Raw genomic sequence first — 20,345 nt, forward strand, 5'->3', positions numbered from 1 at the left:
AATCTCATCAAGATTGACTTCAATTCCTCGGTGCGTGATCATATAGCCTAGGAACTTTCTTGAGCCAACTCCGAAAGAACACTTAGATGCATTTGAGCACAATTTATGTTCTCGTAACATTGAAAACACTTCCCCTAGATCTACCAAGTATTCCTCAACTTGCTTACTTTTTACCACCATGTCATCAATATACGCTTCCACATTCCTCCCAATTTGTGACTCAAACATGCGTGTGACCATTCTTTGATATGTGGATTTTGCATTCTTAAGGCCAAAGGGCATCACCTGATAGTGATAGTTGCCAGTGGGAGCTCAGAAAGTAGTCTTCTCTTGGTCGGGTAGTGCTAAGGGGATCTAATGGTACCCCTAGAAAGCGTCTAAGAAACTCATCCGAGGATGTCCAATAGTTGCATCCACCAGCTGATCAATCCTAGGGATAGGGAAAGGATGCTTTGGATGGACTTTATTCAGATCTGTGAAGTCTACACACACTCGCCATTTCCCGTTCTTCTTCATTATTACTATAGTATTGGCCAGTCACTCAGGGTAAAAGATTTCCTTGATTGCTCCAGCTTATTTGAGCTTGTTTATCTTTACCTTTACTACCTCTACATGCTCTTTAGACGAACGCCGAGGTGGCTGTCTCCGTGGCACCGCTCACATTCAACTAGTGACAAATAAACTCGGGATTAATCCTAGGGACATCATAAGTACTCCAAGCAAAAACGTCAATATTATCCTCCAAAAACTTCACCAATGCTGCTTTCTCCAAGGGTGGCAACTGTGACCCCACTTGAAAATACTTCTCTTCATCCTAACCGATCAAAATCCTTTCCAACTCTTTGGATAATGTCCCCTGTGACTCGGTATCCAGTCTAACTTCAAAACCTATTAATTGATATAGGACTTGTTCCTTTTCCACCACAGTTCGATCCATGAGAGGCTGGGTAATGGCTGCCACCAGACATTGCCTAGCCATGGCTTGACTTCCCATTAACTCTCCTACTCTCTCCTGGGTGGGATACTTGACCTTGAGATGCAAAGTTGATGACACTGCCCCCATAGCATATAACCACGATCTGGCTAGAATGGTCGTGTAAGGGGAGTAGGCTTTAACTACAATGAAGTTGACTTGCACTTCTTTATCCCTAGCCCGCACTGGTAGCCTAATGATCCCTCGCGGGGTTACCAACCTCCCATCAAAACCAACCAATGGTGAATCATATTTCTCCAAATCCTCGGGCTTAAGTTTCAATCCCTTAAACAAATCTAGGTAAATAATCTCTGCTCCACTTCCTTGGTCTACCAGGACCCTTTTCACATCATATCCCCCTTATCTGAATGGTTACCACCAAGTCATCATCATGTGGTTGGAATGTCCCCTCCTTATCTTCTTCTGAAAAACCTAAAGTGGGCACGGCCACCATTCTGGCCTTTTTGCGATCCTGACTCCTGTCTTCTAAGTCAGGACCCGAAACCACAAACATAATCCTCGAGCAAGTTCCAGCGTCACCCCTGGGTTTAGCAAAAATGACGTTAATTGTGCCCAGGGCTGGCTGAGGAGCTTCGTCCCTCTGATACCTAGCTCCGGGTTGCTCAAAACGACCATCTGGTTGATGCAAGAATTGTCCCAACTTCCCTGCCTTCATCAGCTGACCTAGATGATCATGTAGGGTCTTACAATATTCAGTGGTATGCCCTTTGTCCTGATGATAGTGGCAATAAAGGCTCTAGTTTCTTTTGGATGGGTCCCCACCCATTCTATTGAGCCACTTGAAATTCGACTCATTTTTTATCTTTTCTAGTATCTGATAGATAGGCTCTCCGAGGATCCCTCTTCTCATGAAAAGCCTTTGCCTTGCCCTTTCCATGGGTTTGATCTTCCTTTACTCGTTTATACTTATCAATAAGATCCATAAGTTGGTGCATACTATGGGCAGGCTTCATTGTTAGTGACTTTCTCAATCCATGCTCCATTGGAAGCCCTACCTTAAAAGTTCTCATTGCCACGTCCTCGAAATCCCCATCTTTTCATTGTACATTTCCCAATATATGTCCGAATAAGTTTTGAGAGTCTTCCCTTCCCTCATTGCCAGAGACAAGAGAGAGTCTAAAGGCTTGGGGACCCTGCTGCACGTTACAAATCTATAACCAAATATCCTTGTCAATTCCCCAAAGGACTATATTGACCCCTCTCGCAAAGCATCAAACCATTTCATAGCTACGGGCCCGAGGCTAGAGGGGAATACCCTACACATAAGGGCTTCATCGCTAGAATGAACTGCCAGAATCTTTACTAAGTCGGTTATTATGATATCCTCCTCTCCGATTCTCCGAGGAAAAAGCCTTCGCCTTGCCCTTTTCTTGGGTCTGATATTCCTTTACTCGTTTATGCTTATCAATATGATCCATAAGCTGGTGCATACTATAGGCAAACTTCATTATTAGTGACTTTCTCAATCCATGCTTCGTTGGAAGCCCTACCTTAAAAGTTCTCATTGCCACGTCCTCAAAATCCCCATCTATTTCATTATACATTTTCCAATACATGTCCGAATAAGTTTTAAGAGCCTTCCCTTCCCTCATCGCCATAGACAGCAAAGAGTTTAAAGGCTTGGGGACCCTACTGCACATCACAAATCTAGAACCAAATATCCTTGTCAATTCCCCAAAGGACAGTATTGACCCCTCTCACAAAACATCAAACCATTGCATAGCCACGGGCATGAGGCTAGAGGGGAATACCCTACACATAAGGGCTTCATTGCCAGAATGAATTTCCATCTTTTGGCTAAAGTGGTTCACATGCTCCACGGGATCAGTCCTTCCATTGTAGAGGGTGAATGATGGTTATGAAAACTGGTGGGGAAGCCTAGCCTTGTTAATTCTCCTAACAAAGGGCAACTTTGAGATTTGTTGAAGTGCCTTACTCATTGCGCCATTCCCCATTCCATGATGAGATGGCCCTTCCCCACGCTTGAACTTGCCTTTTTCCAGTTTATCTTGGTGTGAATATGCTGAGAAGGACTCACTAGGTGGTGTTCTAGACCTATGGCGATATGAACGATCCCTACTCTCATCTAGTTCGTCACTCGGTGAGGATGATGGACTCCTTCTATCACACTCCTTTCGCTATAGTTTCTTGCACAAGTTATCTATATCAAGTTTCAAATTTTGCGTATCCTGCTCATGTGAAACATGGCTTCCGATCCCTGAATGACTCCTTTCAGTACGCTCCATATGGTATGACTCTACCACAACACTTGGTGTATGATGCCTGTCCCTCATTCGCTCTAGGTTAACAAACTGATCTTCCCTCTGTGAGCCAACATATTCCTCCCTATTCTATTCCAGATTGGCCGTGACTAACTAGAACAAAACACCTAAAACAAGACCTTGTTTCCCACAGATGGCGCCAATTGTAAAGGCACAAAAATCTGGCAACCCAGGCCCACTTAGAATGGTGAGATTGGTGGCACCAAACCCAACCCAAACCAATAGAAATTTATAAAGAGAGTGGGGTGTAACAAGTTGGGCTTCGCCCGAGGATACATATATAGAAGGAGTAGGCGTAAGCCAGAGAATAAATATATGGAAAGCTCTTTACAAACTTGCTCGAGGACAATGTTCTTTGGCAGATGTATACACTGTTCATTTTCTTTCTCTTCAATCACTATTCTACTCTTAATCAAAATTTCCTAGATTTTTCCGGATCCTCCCCATTTGGGAGTTACTTTCCTTTATATACTCCTAGGCTTCTTGCATCCTAGCCCTCCATCTACAATCCTCTCAACTCTCATTAGGCCACTTGTCCCATTAGATTTCTGGTGAAGGTGGTAGAAGGAGCTACTGAGCTGTGGCTCTACTGTTTAGGTCACTTTCTCATTAATGCAGCTAATAAAGCTATTGTCAGCCATTTAATGTAGAGGTGCAAGTGATACTTTACAAGAGACCTCCCAAAATATCTTGTTCCTCCCTTGAGGCACCCCTCTCACCTCTTAGACTTCCAGAAGACGTTTAGTCTTTTCCCATCCCCTTCTCGGGTCATCTCCCTCCTCAGGCTCTCAATGCCTCTACGTGAAGAATGACTGAAGGCTGTAATCGCGCTACCCTTCCTTGGTCCTCGGGTCCCCACACCTACCATTTGATTTTTTTTTAATATGTGAATTTTGATACAAGGTAAGGAAAACAGGATATTCAAATTATTAATCTGCTTAAAAAAATCATAATTTATGCTTCATTGAGGCGTGGTTAAAAATTGACACAGAATATTAAGTATTGTGTGAATCATTCAATCTAGATTAGCATAGATTAATACACTCTAAAAAGATGATTAATAGTTTAATACTAGTCATACCTCACTTCTTGGCCACTACCAAATAAATAATAATAATAATTCAAGACAGTGCAAAATAAGAATTTCATAATCCTAGGCTTAGAATTAGAATATCACAAAGAGCTTACAAGAATCTTAGAACAAGTAGTTTTTAGTTAGTACAACTAGTAAAGTATTTTGTTGTGAAATAAAAAACTTAACTAATAGCAAACAATATAAGTTAAAATTCTCTATAAAAAAAAATCTTAGCACAATAATGTCTAATTAAACTAAGAAAATGTATAATTATATAACTAATAATAATATCAAACATATTAAAATTTTAATTTTATTTTTTAAGAATCAAAATATGTAAACACTAGTATTAAGTCCACTAGTGAGTAAGTCTAATCTCACAAAGTAGTACAGTAATTAATATATACTTTTGGGGAGACCATCTTGGAAACTCACGAATTATGACTTTACAGAGCATTGCTCTGCAGAGCAAACGCGTAGAATTAGAGAAACACAATGCTAATGCCAAGTGGTTGCTGATTGACTTTTCCATGGCGCATGGGCACTTTTGTAATTTCAATTTGATTTCACATTTCTAATCCTCTCCTCTACTTTTCTTTTTTTTCTTTTTTTTTTCTAATAAAGAAGTGATATATATATATATATATATATATATATATATATATATATATATATATTAGACAGTTAGAAAAAGATTATATATATATATATATATATATATATATATATATATATAACAAGTGCTAACTACAAGACTCTTTTTTCATCAAAAAAAAAATCTTACAAGACTCTTAACAATAAAAGACTATTTAATAAACTATTTTTTGTTGTTGATGAAATCGAAACATTTTGAAAACTCTATATACATTTTTGTTGATGAAAATGGAAATCTCTATATTTAAGATACGACCTTAAAAGGAATTTAAGTCCACCACTCAAATGTCCTTAAATGGACCAGCTTTTTAAAAAATAAATTAACTAAATTAGTAAAAAAATTTATTATCTTTTCTTAAAAAGAAAAAGAAAAAGGTCAGTTGTTATGCATGGGCCCACTTATTACAAAAAATGAATTGATGGTATGATTCATATATACGAAAGAAAACGTTTTAGGAGTCCACACTAACAGCAAGCTGTAGTGGGGCCTTGGTTGGGGGCTGGCCTGTCCTTTTGGGCAGAGCAGGGGCAGATTCGGACATGGGTTGGTTGCGTATATAAAGAGCTCCCCGCTCTTCCTCATTCACAAAACCAACGATAAAATAATAGTAATAAAAAAAATCCACTGGTCTTTGAGAAACTACTACTTCAGAAGGTAAGCAAATCTCCACCCTCTGTTTCAAATTTCTGATTCCAATTCTAAAAAAAAACATTAGCTTAATTTTTGAAACCCCCCTCCCCAAAAAACACGTTTATGTAAGTTTTTTGTTTGTGATCTGAAATGGGTCTTATCTTTAATTTCTGTGCTCATCAGATCTATTGCCATTTTCGCTTTCCGTATTTGATTTTAAGATTTCTTAGGATTGTTTTCTGATTGACACTTAATATAAATCGAGCTAATTGGTTATGAATCTGGTGCAATTTTTGTAACTAATAATTCAATGTTGTTAAAGTTGTTATTATTGATGGTCTTGATCTGTCACTTGCATTTCTATTCTATATTTCTAAGCAGCAAATTGATGTTGATCCTGTATTTGGGTCAGATCTGATTTGGCTTACCTTTCATCCTTATTATATTCCTGCATTGTTCGTTAAGTTAGAAGACGTTATTTCACTGTCATGAGCTGTTTATTCTCTTTGCTCCAGTCAGCCCGAAAATCCAGTTTTCAGCTTTAAGATTCTGGCAAATTTTGTGTCTGCAAGGTTTTATTTATTTATTTTTAACCACTTTTAAGCACAGTGTCCCCTTTTAATCTTGTTATGAGATCATATAAAAACCACATGTTTGGAAAATCAAAATTCATAACAATAATAGGGTGGCTAAATTTTCCACTGGCTACCAACCTACCGCAACCCTCCATTGTTTTTTACCAGGCTTGGAACCAGTTTTGAACAAAAGATGTGGCATTTTCCTCCATTCCTTTCATATTTCACATGGGGGTGTGATCTTATTCTCTAGTGGTGGGTGAATTCTAAAAAATTATTTCTTAGTTGTACTTTTTTGTCCAGTAGGTTGATTGCAATTTGGTCATCTGGATATGAGTCTTCCTGTTTCTTATATTCATGAGCCTAATCTTGTTCAGGGGTTAAAGTTGAAAAGGAAAATGGTGAAGATCTGTTGCATTGGTGCTGGATATGTTGGGGGCCCAACAATGGCTATTATTGCACTCAAGTGCCCATCTATCGAAGTGGCTGTTGTGGATATCTCCGTATCTCGGATCACAGCCTGGAACAGCGACCAGCTCCCCATCTATGAGCCAGGACTTGACGGTGTTGTGAAGCAATGCCGAGGCAAGAACCTATTCTTCAGCACCGATGTGGAGAAACATGTCTCAGAGGCTGACATAGTTTTTGTCTCTGTCAACACCCCAACCAAAACTCGGGGCCTGGGGGCAGGCAAGGCTGCAGATCTGACATATTGGGAGAGTGCAGCTCGCATGATCGCTGACGTGTCAAAATCTAACAAAATTGTTGTTGAGAAATCTACAGTCCCTGTCAAAACTGCTGAGGCAATTGAGAAAATTCTGACCCACAACAGCAAGGGAATCCAATTTCAAATTCTCTCAAACCCAGAATTCCTTGCTGAGGGAACTGCAATTGAAGATCTTCTTAAACCAGACCGAGTCCTAATTGGAGGCCGGGAAACCCCAGAAGGCCAGAAGGCCATCCAAGCATTGAAGGATGTCTATGCTCAATGGGTCCCTGAAGAACGTATACTAACCACCAATCTCTGGTCTGCAGAACTCTCAAAGCTTGCTGCCAATGCCTTCTTGGCCCAGAGAATATCCTCTGTTAATGCAATGTCAGCCCTCTGCGAGGCTACTGGGGCAAATGTTACACAAGTATCATATGCTGTTGGTAAGGACTCAAGGATTGGACCTAAGTTCCTCAATGCTAGTGTTGGTTTTGGTGGATCCTGCTTCCAGAAGGATATTTTGAATCTTGTTTACATCTGTGAGTGCAATGGCCTTCCTGAGGTGGCCGAGTACTGGAAACAAGTCATCAAGATCAATGATTACCAAAAGAACCGCTTTGTGAATCGTGTTGTTGCCTCCATGTTTAACACAGTTTCAAATAAGAAGATTGCTGTTTTGGGATTTGCTTTCAAGAAAGATACTGGTGACACAAGAGAGACCCCAGCCATTGATGTGTGCAAGGGGCTATTGGGAGACAAGGCCCGGCTGAGCATATACGACCCACAGGTCACTGAAGACCAGATTCAGAGGGACCTTACAATGGACAAGTTTACTTGGGATCATCCTATTCACCTCCAGCCAATGAGCCCCTCCACTGTGAAGCAAGTGAGCGTGGTTTGGGAAGCTTATGAGGCAACAAAGGATGCCCATGGTATCTGCATTCTGACTGAGTGGGATGAGTTCAAGACGCTTGATTACAAGAGGATATATGATAACATGCAGAAGCCAGCTTTTGTATTTGATGGCAGGAACGTTGTTGATGTGGAAAAGCTGCGTGAGATTGGTTTTATTGTGTTCTCAATTGGTAAGCCCCTGGATCCATGGCTAAAAGACATGCCCGCTGTGGCATAGAAGAAATGCATTGGAGTGGCTTATGCCTGGAGCCAAGGAATTATAGTTGAAGACCACGAGTTTGATTCTTTACAATTTTTTGATGATTTCCATTGTTTCTTACTTTCACACGGCAGTAAGAGTATTTGTATAATTCTGGTGAAAGTAAGAGCCTCTATGTTCTGCTTTACATTGTATTCCAAGTTGAACTTCATTGATCATTTATTTGGTTTGATCTGCTATTATAATTAGAATGTTTTTGAAAGCATTTATCTCAAATGCATATCAGGGGTGAGTTTAAACTTATTACTTTCTTGGTTCATCTTTTCTCTTTGGAAACTGATGGATTTGACAGGCTTGTATCTCTTAAGTTTTCATGAGGAAGGGGAATGCATTTATGAGGAAGATGTTAGAGTTTGCCTTTGGTGACTTCAAATTCAGAATGTTGAACCAGATGAGCAGTTTATTTATTTAGCAAGACCAACCTACTTTAATTTTCTTTCAAGTTTCAACTCATCTGAGCCACCAGAACTTGGCTCGAAGTTACTAGGATATGGCGCTGGATCTCACTCTTCCAATATAATTATAATTGACTTTTTCCAATTTTTTGTTTCCTACTTCTCTCTGGCATAAAATTTCAATGTTTTGTGTGGTAAAAGAACCGTTTACGATACCAACAATAAATTACATAACACAAATACAGTACGCAAAGCCAACTTTTATTATATTCCATTACGATTTTTCATTCTAACATCAAACTTATATTATGATATAAGATAGAATCTGCAATTTATTTATTTTTTGTTAATTATTAATTTTGATTTTTAATTGTAATTTTCTGAATTTTAGTTTTATGATTTTTGAGAGAGAATTTCAATCTATGGCGTTGACTCCTGATAATAGTTTTTTATTTTCAGACCAATACACCAATCAGCTTTTGGTGTAGGCGGGGATTGAACACCAGATTTCTTATTCAAGCATCAGAGACTTTACTAGTTGAGCTAACTGGAACTCACAGTTTTACGATTTTTATTTGCCTGATTTTAGGTGTTTTTAGTGCATTTTAGGTCATTTAGATTCTTATAATAATTAGATATTAATTAGGATTTATTTTAGAATATATTTACGGAATGTTAGTTTTATGAAGTTTTCAAAGGAACAATTCATATTCAGTTTAATAAAAATATTTTGTCTCTATTTTCGGGTGGATTCTAGACTATCTCTTCTCATAAATTTAAGAAACTTTTGTGGATTCGAGGGTATTTCTTGAAATAGATGTGTTTTGCTTCTTGTTACTTTTCCACTCATCATATTAGATTTCATGAAACTAGTAAGTAGTACTTTTCTTACCATGTTTTCCTTCTTTCTCTTTTGAAATAGATTGATATTTCAAGTACAAGGAATACAAAAGTGTGTATTCCACTCATCATATTAGATTTCATGAAACTAGTAAGTAGTACTTTTCTTACCATGTTTTCCTTCTTTCTCTTTTGAAATAGATTGATATTTCAAGTACAAGGAATACAAAAGTGTGTATATACACCACGTCACATATAGCACATATATCATGTTTAGCAAATGTTGACCCTTGATTGAGACTTAAATTCAAGACCATTAATTGTCCTTAATTTTAAGTCCAATCAAGAGATTCTTTCTAGGTAAATGTTAATGGGTTTTTTTAGAGTGACAAATGTTAACAATTACTAGCATGTTACTCCGTGCAAACGTATGGATGCATTTAAAATTAAACAAAATTTTTATTATAAACATAGGAGGAAATCACATTTTCGTCTCTACATTTTCATACGATTCCTACTTTGGTCCCTAGATTTTATTTTTACTACTTTTAGTCCCTATCCTGAAAAACACTTCTCATTTTGGTCCTTATCGTTACATTAGAGACGGAAAATGCACATGTAGCAAATAACAGAATTAAAAAATATTAAAATAATGTCCACGTGTCACTGCAAGCTCCACGTGGCCCTCACATGACATTCTTTCTAAACCAAAAAACCCCAAATCAGCAAGCACAATCGCTAACCTCTTACCCAGATAGCTTTAGAGTGATTGTAGCTTTGGTTCCTATCTCGAAGCAGCTCCGTGTTTGTGAAAGGCAGATTGCGAAGGTTCTATTCTCTCTCTCTCTCTCTCTCTCTCGTTATGTCTCATTCTCTCTCTCTTATGAATGCTATTTTTAAGTGCTGGGTAATCGGTTTGCATCTCAATCTCAGATTTTTGGTTTTTAGAATTTGGGAATTTTGAGATGTTGTGTTTTGTTCTTGCTTTGGAATTTCAGTCTAAGGCACTAGGTTCTATCTTTATGTCTCTCTCTCTCTCTCGTTGTTCTCTAACTTACCCAGAAATTTGGACACCCATAGAACCTTCTTCCAAGGTTCTTAGATGTCCACGAAACAACCAAAATGGGTTTCTCAGAGCAGAAGCAATGGGTTGGGCCCATTTTCCTCAAGCTTTCACTCGATGACATCATGCTTGATTCCATGAGAGCAGTTGAGTTGAAGATGTTTTTAGGCTGTGTTGTGAGGGAGGAGCTGAGGTTGTGAGGGAGGAGGTGAGTTTGTGGCGAGGAGCTTAATTTGGGGGTTAGGGATTTCTGAATTTGGCGAGAAGCTAATTCAGGTATTTAAATGGGCAGATGATTATGAAATCACGTGAGGGCCACGTGACCTCCTACAGGCGGGAATGAGACTAACTAAGGGCAGAAAAGCTACGTGGAGCTTGTAGTGTCATGTGGACATTATTTTAATATTTTTTAATTCTACCGTTTGCCACGTGTGCATTTTCTGTCTCTGATGTAACGACATGGACCAAAACGGGAAGCGTTTTTCAGGATAGGGACTAAACGCCGTAAAAATAAAATTTAGGGACCAAAGTGGAAATTGTCTGAAAATGTAGGGATGAAAATGTAATTTCTGCATCATATTAGATTTCATGGAACTAGTAAGTAGTACTTTTCTTACCATGTTTTCCTTCTCTCTTTTGAAATAGAATGATATTTCTAAGTACAAGGAATACAAAAGTGTGTATATACACCACGTCACATATAACACATATATCATGTTTAGCAAATGTTGACCCTTGATTGAGACTTAAATTCAAGAACATTAATTGTCCTTAATTTTAAGTCCAATCAAGAGATTCTTTCTAGGTAAATGTTAACGGTTTTTTTAGAGTGACAAATGTTAACAGTTACTAGCATGTAACTCCATACAAATGTATGGATGCATTTAAAATTAAACAAAATTTTTTATTATAAATATATAAATAATTAGTCAATTTTTTTTTAAGCATGTAACGCATGTATTCATGCATACATATAAATACATTTAAAATTAAATACAATTTTTATCATAAAATATAGATAATTGGTCAAATTATTTTTTTAAAGTAAACGTAATTAGTTACGTATTAAAATTCTTACCTAAATTTAATACTACTTATGATCAATTTTTTTTCTAATTTTTAATAAAATAGAACGTGTGGTGATTTTTGTTATGTGGCAATTTTTATTTTATTATTTATTTTATTTTATAGTTCATTTATATAGATTCTTAGTATTTTGCACTCATTAACTCACTTGACACAAAGATTAAAAAACTTAAGTAGACACATGGCACAAGCTTAAATGGATAATTATGATGTAGTTCCCACATAAATTTAAATACATGACGCAAAATTAGATTATAATTTCAAAATTCAATTCAATTTTCTCTAAGGTTTACCTATTAATAATATATATATATATATATATAGATAGATAGATAGATGACTTATAAATTTGAATTTTTTTAGTTATATGATTATGTTTTTTATGGTTTATTATATTGGACTCCTCGTTTTCTACACTAAATTAACTAATTTGGCACAAAAATTTAAAAATTTAGATTAGATGGGACACGGTGGCGTAAAATTAAACTCTAATTGAAATTCAATTTTTACACTAAATTAACTCACTTGGCACAAAATTCTAAAATTTATATTAGATGAGACACATGAAGCAAAATTAGACTTTAATTGAATTTGAATTTGAAATTTAATTGGATTTTCTCTTTACTTTACCTATTATTATTAGGCTTGTTCAGGATCTGACCGGCACCGAACCGATCTGACCGTTTCCAAGCCTCTTCGTAGGTATTTGGTGTGGTGAGCGGTGGCTATATAGGCAAACCAAAGATGACCGGTGCGGTGAGCGGTGGCTATTTTGCACTCCGACGAGAAACCGCACCGCACTGGTATACACACACACACACACTATGATTTAAGATATATGTATCAATGTAAAGAGAAGAAAATTGAAAGTTGAAAGCTAAACATGAAAACTGAAAGCAAGGTAGAAGAAGAAGAAGAAGAAGAAGAAGAAGAAGAAGAAGAAGAAGAAGAAGAAGGAAACGATGCTGGGTAAGTTAAGAAAAAACAGTTAGGTTTTTTTTTTTTTTAATATATAATCTGCCACTAAAATGACGTCGTTTTAGTGCATGATATTAAATTTTAATACCAGCTCCAAAACGACGTTGTTTTATCATCAGATTAAAAAAACAAAAAACAAAAAACAAAAAACTATTGTAAGCTACTAACGACGATGTTTTAATTTTAAACCCTAGGATTATTTACCCGTCTCCTCTCTTTCTCTCCCTCAATCTCGTCAGTCTCCCTCTCTCTCCCAGACTCCCAGTCCCAGCAAAATCTTCAGTTCTTCACAGCTCCTTTCTCTCTCTCGCCTCAACTTCCGTAAGTTTCTAGTGATATTCTGACTTTAGAGTTCAGATCTGCTTCTCCTTACAAATGCAATGCTTTCTACTAGGTTTGTTTATGTAGTTTATTTTCAATGGTGTTTGTTCGATCTTTTATGGGTTTGGTTTAGTTTTTTGTGATTGGAAATGGGTTATGTTTGAGAAAATATTGTGAATTTGCTTGTAGTTTTTTTTTTTTTTTTTTGTTTTTTTTTTTGTTTATAGAATATTTGGGTTTTTTTTTTTAAATTTATTTTTTATTTTTAATGAGCATGATTTGGTTTGGGGTTATTAATTGCATTGTGTTTGGTACCTGAAAAAATTAGAAATTAAATGAACTAGCTGCACCGAACCGGTATCTTGCACCGCACCTTGTGTAGACCGGTTCCCAACCCTCCACAAATGAGGTGTGGTTAGGGATGAGGAAAAACCTCCCCTATAGGTGCAGTGCAAAAAAGCCTTATAAAACCGGCCGCACCGCACCGTGTACAACCTTGATTATTATATATATCGATTTGTATAGTTTTGTGTATTCAAAATTTATAATAAAAAATTAATTTATTGTGGGTTTCTTATTTTAATAATCAACACAAATATTGAAAGGAAAAAGTTTGGCTCCAAACTAATTTGGAACTATTTTGCTCTAACATATGACATGGCGATTGAAGAAACCATTCATGTATAATTTTACTCACATGACTTTTTAATAGGTCATGTGATTTTTTTAAATAATATACATGAATAGTCTTGTAAATTGTTAAGTGAGTATTAGGTGAGTAGTCAACAACTGGTTGCTAGCACTCTCCTACAATTAGGAATGGCAACGAATAGGGTTTGGGGTGGGTTTCTTTATGCCCGAACCCACCCTGCAGGGCCGCCTCCATTGCTCGAATCGGGCACGTTTAATAAACTGGTTTTTTTAACCCCCAACCCGCCTTGTTGGCCCTTTGCGGGTCCTGTCTAGCCATGTCAGATTTGGGCCCAATCCGCGACCCAAATCGTGGCCCAATAAGAAAAATTAGGACTAAATTGAAGCCTATACTATGGACCATACAATATATATATATATATATATATATATAGAGAGAGAGAGAGAGAGAGAGAGAGAGAGAGAGAGAGAGAGAGAGAGAGAGGTTCAAGTTACACCTGGTGTAACTTTTTTAAAGTTACATATTTTTTAAACCATTGGATTTAAGTAGATCCAACGGTTAAAAAAAACTATAATTATAACAAATATTTTGATTAGAATCCAATTAATTACCCTCACTTATTACCTTCTAAACCTATCTCTAAACCCAAAAAAGTTTGACTTTTAACTCTCTCTCTCTCTCATTTACGTTTATCTCTCTCTCCGTTTCTCTCTCTACGTTTCTTTTTCCGTTTTAACATCTCCAATTTTGGCAAGAATTGAGTAATCTTCCCCACATCAACCTGAATTTCTTGTTTCTTGGATTCAACCATGTCAATTTTAGGTACTCTTGCAACATTACTAGGCGCAGCAGGTTCACTTGGAGAATCATTGTCCTGATTTATGCCACCCATGTTCTCTGTAAACATCAAAACTAAATACATTACCGATTGATTGCAAATGCCACCATAGAAAGATAAATTTTCTTGAAATCCTTTTTTTTTTAAATTCTTTTTTTTTTCTATGTAGAATTTTGGATTTATTAAAACCGTATATAGGGGACCTTTTGAAACAAAATATATGATGACCAACTATTGCAGCTAAAGAAATTCAGTAGTACCAGCTAATTTGACTATATATTTTTTTTTTTGTAACTTGAACCTATATATGAGATAGGTTCAAGTTACACTTGGTGTAACTTTTTTAGAGATACACATTTTTTAAACCATTGGATTTAAGTAGATCCAATGGTTAAAAAAAGACAATAATTATTACAAATATTTTGATTAGAATCCAATTAATTACCCTCATTTAATTAGATTCTAATCAGAAATTGGTAGAGATGGAAGCATTGGCAGCCACACGGGCAGTAGAATTTGCTGCAGAAATTGGTCTTGATAGGATTATTTTTGAAGGTGATTCCAGTATTGTCATCAGAGGCTTAACGGATCAGGTGCCAAGCTTTGCTCCTTTCGGCTTTCTCATAAAAGAGGCACATGACTTAGCTAATCGGCTTAATCATGTAAAATTTCAGCATGTTGGTAGAGAAGGAAATAGTGTAGCTCATAACCTTGCTAGGCATGCACGACATGTCACAGGTTTTTCTGTTTGGATGGAGGATGTTCCGTCCTTTTGTTTTGAAATGTATCAGGCAGATTTGCCTTCAACTTAATAAAAAATCTCAGTCTTGTTTCTCAATAAATAAATAAATAAATAATGATTTAAAAAATGTGTAATTTGAACTTATCTCATATATATATATGTATATATATATATATATATGTGTGTGTGTGTGTGTATATATATATATATATATATATATATATATATATATGTATATATATATATATATATGTGTGTGTGTGTGTGTATATATATATATATATTTGCCCAGATTCAAGCCCTATACTGTGGCTCAAATGCCAAATCAGTCCAAATCATAGGACCATTACAAACCTATTAATAATAAATCAATAAATCACCTATTAATTATAAATCAATAAATCATAGTTAAGATCATAAATCAATAAATCACCTTGCTTTTTTTTAAGGGGAAATGAATCTCCTAGCTAAGATCACCATTTAATCATAAATCAATAAATCATAGCTAAGATCACCTGTTAAACATAAAAATAAAAGCTACAAAATAAATCCCAAGAGAGAAAAAAAAAATCTCACGAGTCCAAATCTAAGACTATTACAACAAGTTTAAAAAGCTACAAAATAAATCCCACAAGTTTAGGATAATTACAAACCAACAAGTTAATCTAACAAGTCCAACAAGTCCAAGAAATTAGAAAGCTACAAAACAAATCCCTCAAGTTTGGGATAATTACAAACCAACAAGTCAAAGAAATTAAAAAGCTACTAAATTAATCCAACAAGTCTAATCCTCCACAACTGTGATGCAACTTCCATCCTCTTCATTAGGCTCCACATCATCGAGAATTGTTTGAATTGTACAATTTCCTAGTATAGTTGAAGAACCAACAAGAACAATGAATTAAAAAATGGACTAAACTTCATCAAATTATAACTAGCAAGTATAAAAATATAATTTTAGTTTCATTTGATAAATTCTAATTATACAATTTCTAACCTCTCCATAACCCAAACCTAATAACACAAATTAGAAACCAAGAAATAAATAAATAAACACAATTTCTTCCACTGCATTCACAACAAACACAAACAAGATCATTCAAACCACAGAAACCCTGTTGCATAGTGATCACTTCCTCTGCAAATTTGTAAGACAAACTCAAAAAATCAGCCACAAACCAACTAGCTCTAACATTTCTCAAAGACTGACTTGAGAATGAGTGAGACATCAACAACCCTAAACATTACAATGAACTACAAACCAACTACAAACACAAATTAAAAAACATAAACAGCAAGATTACCCATTAAGACAGAATCTGTGTTTCTCAAAATTAAAAAGATTCAAGATCCAAATGCCGATATTGTCTTCAAAATCACCTATCAATATTACCCAACCCAAAATTACCCAGCAATAGAATCAAGATTACCAAAGCATCAAGTGCTAGCTTTTTATAAGCCCTCTCAATAACTTTTTCCTCAATAGTATACTATTCCATAAATCATATACAATCACAAAGATGATTAAAAATTATTACATCTAGCTTCTAATATGTTATTTAAAAAAACACAAATCCAAACCTCCATGCAGAATTGGAAAACTTGAACTTCTTTCTTTTGACCAATCCTATGAGCACGGTCCTGTGCTTGCAAATCAACTTGGGGATTCCTGAGAAAACCACAAACATCAACAAAACACAAATAGCAAGATTAAAAAAATATTCAAAATCAGAATTTGTGTTCTGAACTTCCGACTTATGAAATTAAAAGCAAAAATAAAATAAAATCCATAGCCTGATTGATTTAAACCTAACCCATCAGCAATCCAAATGCAATTTAAAACAATAAACATGTTCATCAAAAAAAAATATCCAAAGATTTCTTCAACAAGTAACGATTTCATAAAAAACAATAAACATGTTCAACAAGTAATGATTAACGAACTCAAAATTATTAAAGAAAAAAAAGTAACAGTGAGTGAGCCATGAGCAACAAACCTGTGATGAATCAGTGAGGTGGTGACACAGTGATGTGCATTGATAATAGCTTAATTTTGTATATTTATATCATTATTAGAAAACATTATCATCCTTATTTTGAGTTAATTCATGCATTTTATATTTGGTTTTGGAATAATGCTGAATAATTAATTTTGTGCTTAATTGAATTTTATTGCATGAATTTAACTTTTGTAGGAGAATTGAATTAAATAAGTGGATTTGTGTAAAAAGAAAGCTAATGGACTTTACTTTTACAAGGGCCATTATGAAGTTAAAGAAGACCAACCCAATTAAATTAAATCCAGTTGGAGCAAGGAATCAAATAAAATTTGCATCAAATCCAAGTCCAATTCGGATTAGGATTCCAGCCTGCACATCGGTTAGTATTTTTGACATAACTTTTGCCTCAGATGTCCAATTGAGATGATTCAAGTTGGGCTAGAAAGTTAACTTAAAGGGCTACAGTTTTGTGGTTTACCAAAATTCCGATTCTGACGTTAAATGGGCCAAAATCTTTGGTTAAGTGAAGCCTAAAAATCTGGAATTTTCTCCAAACAAGAATTCAGCTTGTAATAGGATTCCTTGACCTATTTAAAGGCTCTTTAGGGCAAAATTCAAGGAGGCTAGTGCTAGGGCTGGGATAAAAAATAGAAAATCGGAGCAAGAGGTAGTGCCGCATGTGGCTTTCTCTATAGCTTTTCTCCATGATAGCATTATGACTATTTCTTTCTCTATTTTATTTGTCTAGTTTAGTATTTTAATCTTGTGCTTTATTTCAATTACCATGAGTAGCTATATTTATAATTAGGGTTGAGGATGAAACCTTGTTAAGGATTATCAGTAATATTTATGTGATTTGATTTTTCTCACAATATTTTCCATTAACGATTTTAATTGTTCTTGTTTCATATCAATTACTAAGATAAGATTCTAGATATGAGTTCAATCATGTTTTTCTCATGATTTAGGATTTGTCTTAATTCATTGAAACATGTTCAACAAGTAAGGATTAATGAATCCAAAGTTATTTTTACAAAAAAGTAACAGTGAGTGAGCCATGAGCAACGAACTTGTGACGAATCGATGAGGTAGTGACAGAGCTTGAGGGCTAGTGGTGAGAGTGAGTGAGGGTGAGACTTGAGAGCGAGTGAGAGTGGGTGAGGAGAGTGAGGGGCGATGGGCGGCTGCTGTGCTGTGAAATGAGAGGAGAGTGAGGGGAGATGGGGGGCGGCTAAGTAAATTGAGGGTAAAGAAATTAGGGTTATATATATATGTTTTTTGGTAATTTTGTTTTAAATGGGTCGGGTCTGGGTCAAGGTTTGGGGCGAGTATCACTAAGACTCGCACCTAACCTGAACCCGCTTCAGGTTTTATTTTAAAAACCTAAACCCGACCCTACTGTTTTGTTGGTCAGGTAAAACCACACCCATTAGAGTTGGGTTGGGTCGGGTCGGGTACCCGCAGGTCGGGAAAAAATTGTCATTCCTACCTTCAATAACACATTTAGAACTGTGGAAGAGGCATCCTCTTTCGTCCACGACTAACTTTTGTGGGATGCATACAATTGTTAGCTGTTTTTCCCAAATTTTGCGACATTAATACAATTTCACCATATCTTATTAAACTTCCTTTCACATTTGTTTATCTAGCATCTCTCTCTCTCTCTCTCTCTCTCTCTAATATACAAAACCACCCTTAAGATTCATGCTAATGTCAAGTGCTACCAAGACTTTTGAAAATTATACAATTTGCACCCTAAGCAATAACGGCACTTGACACCTTTTGAAAGTTTCATGTTTTTCTAAATTCTTTGTTTCCTTCCAACTAGTGGTGGAGCTAGGAATTTTGAATTGAGGGGGCCAAACTATGGTATTCATAAATCGGTCTAGATAAATTCAAAACACATACATACACAATTAGACTAACAAGAACTTGTTGTTTTCCTAATTTCTATTTCTAATGAACATAATATTTCTAAACTCTAATGAGTATACACAAATTGTCTATTTTACTCTAAACATGTACGAAAAAGAATCCAAAAAGAAAAATAATTAAATTTTAAACATAATGAAGCCAAGAGCCTTGTAAATCAATTGGTTGGCATTTTTTGGTGTTTTTAATGGAAACATCTAGGATTTAAATTCCCTAGTTATACGCATGAGAGAGGATTTGAGTAATAATTGATAAATAAATAGTAGCCAAAGATGGAGAAGGCAACAAGAAGAGTGAGGGGATTATCAAACAATATTACGTGATGTTTGTGCTTAGGAAGCAAATTAAATGCTTTTGAAAATTTTTGATACTATCTGACTTAGCCTAAATTTTATGGGTAGTTTTTGTTGGAAAAATAGTATTGAGTGAATAAGAAATTGAAGTTTAATTTGTTCACTTGAAGATGTTATTTAAAGTGATAAAAATATTGAGTCCCACATAGAAAAGGAAAGAGATAATATATGATTTTATATGCTCATGGGCCGGACATTGGGTTGGGCTTTGGTATATGTGGACTGGGTCCTCTTTTCCAAATAATATTTTTTATTATTTTATTTTTTGAGTCACTCAGTCTGTGCACAACATTTTTTCTTTGAACAGTGTATCTGTTCACTAACGTATATAAATTCATAGTCCCTCATTCATGAAAACAAACTTTTAGAAAAACTCTCACAAAGAGAAAATTTTTTGTGCATTCATTTGAGTCAAAGAGAGAGAAAGAGACATAGAGTAGTTCGCAGAGCATGGACCTTGTGTGCTTCTTCTCATTGCTGTAGATCATTTTATCCTGGGAGGCAAACGTCCATGAATCTCAAAGCACCACAGATTGTGTGAGGGACGAAATCTACTTTAAGAAGATTGTGTCAAACACAAGACTTGATATGAATCATTCATCCTTCATGCATTTGGTCTGTAAATTCTTAATTATTTGCAGATTTCTTCTTATATATACAATATCTTTTTATTGCTTTTGCCTATTATATCTATTTGTGATATTGCTTATATTTAGATCTGTATATTGTTTCTTTTTGTTAATCACAAAAGTAAATTGTTGAAATATACTCAACAATTTTAAAGCAGATTTTGTTTTTCTTAATTTATTTTTGTGATGATTGGAAAAGTTTTTGCGTGTATCTGAATTAATTGTTGGTGCTTGCGTTTAATTCTGTAAGAGAATTTTTTGAATATGACTTGGATTTATGATTCTGATATGGTGTTTATAAATTTTCATTATTTGCCCAATATGATGTTTTGTGTTTTGGCGTAATACGGTTCAATCATCTTGTTACGTTTAACTTTGTTAACTGTATTGGATGTTACTGATTTTAAGAATCAGTGTAACTA

The 20,345-nt window shown here is 35.5% G+C and overlaps 1 protein-coding gene across 2 annotated transcripts; it reads left to right on the forward strand.

Annotated features, from left to right (window-relative positions):
• The first annotated feature begins 5,522 nt into the window (after positions 1-5,522).
• LOC142616833 (UDP-glucose 6-dehydrogenase 1) lies at positions 5,523-8,337 on the forward strand. 2 transcript variants are annotated; one of them, XM_075789602.1, is made up of 2 exons: positions 5,523-5,660; positions 6,589-8,337. In XM_075789602.1, the coding sequence occupies exon 2, from the start codon at positions 6,610-6,612 to the stop codon at positions 8,050-8,052; it is 1,443 nt and encodes a 480-aa protein (XP_075645717.1). In that variant the 5' UTR covers positions 5,523-5,660; positions 6,589-6,609; the 3' UTR covers positions 8,053-8,337. The 2 variants fall into 2 exon arrangements, with proteins under 2 accessions (XP_075645717.1, XP_075645723.1); XM_075789608.1 differs by lacking the exon at positions 5,523-5,660 and adding an exon at positions 6,361-6,466.
• The last annotated feature ends 12,008 nt before the right edge of the window (positions 8,338-20,345 follow it).

The sequence above is a fragment of the Castanea sativa genome, chromosome 1 (assembly GCF_040712315.1).
Source record: "Castanea sativa cultivar Marrone di Chiusa Pesio chromosome 1, ASM4071231v1".
In the NCBI taxonomy this organism is placed as follows: Eukaryota; Viridiplantae; Streptophyta; class Magnoliopsida; order Fagales; family Fagaceae; genus Castanea; species Castanea sativa.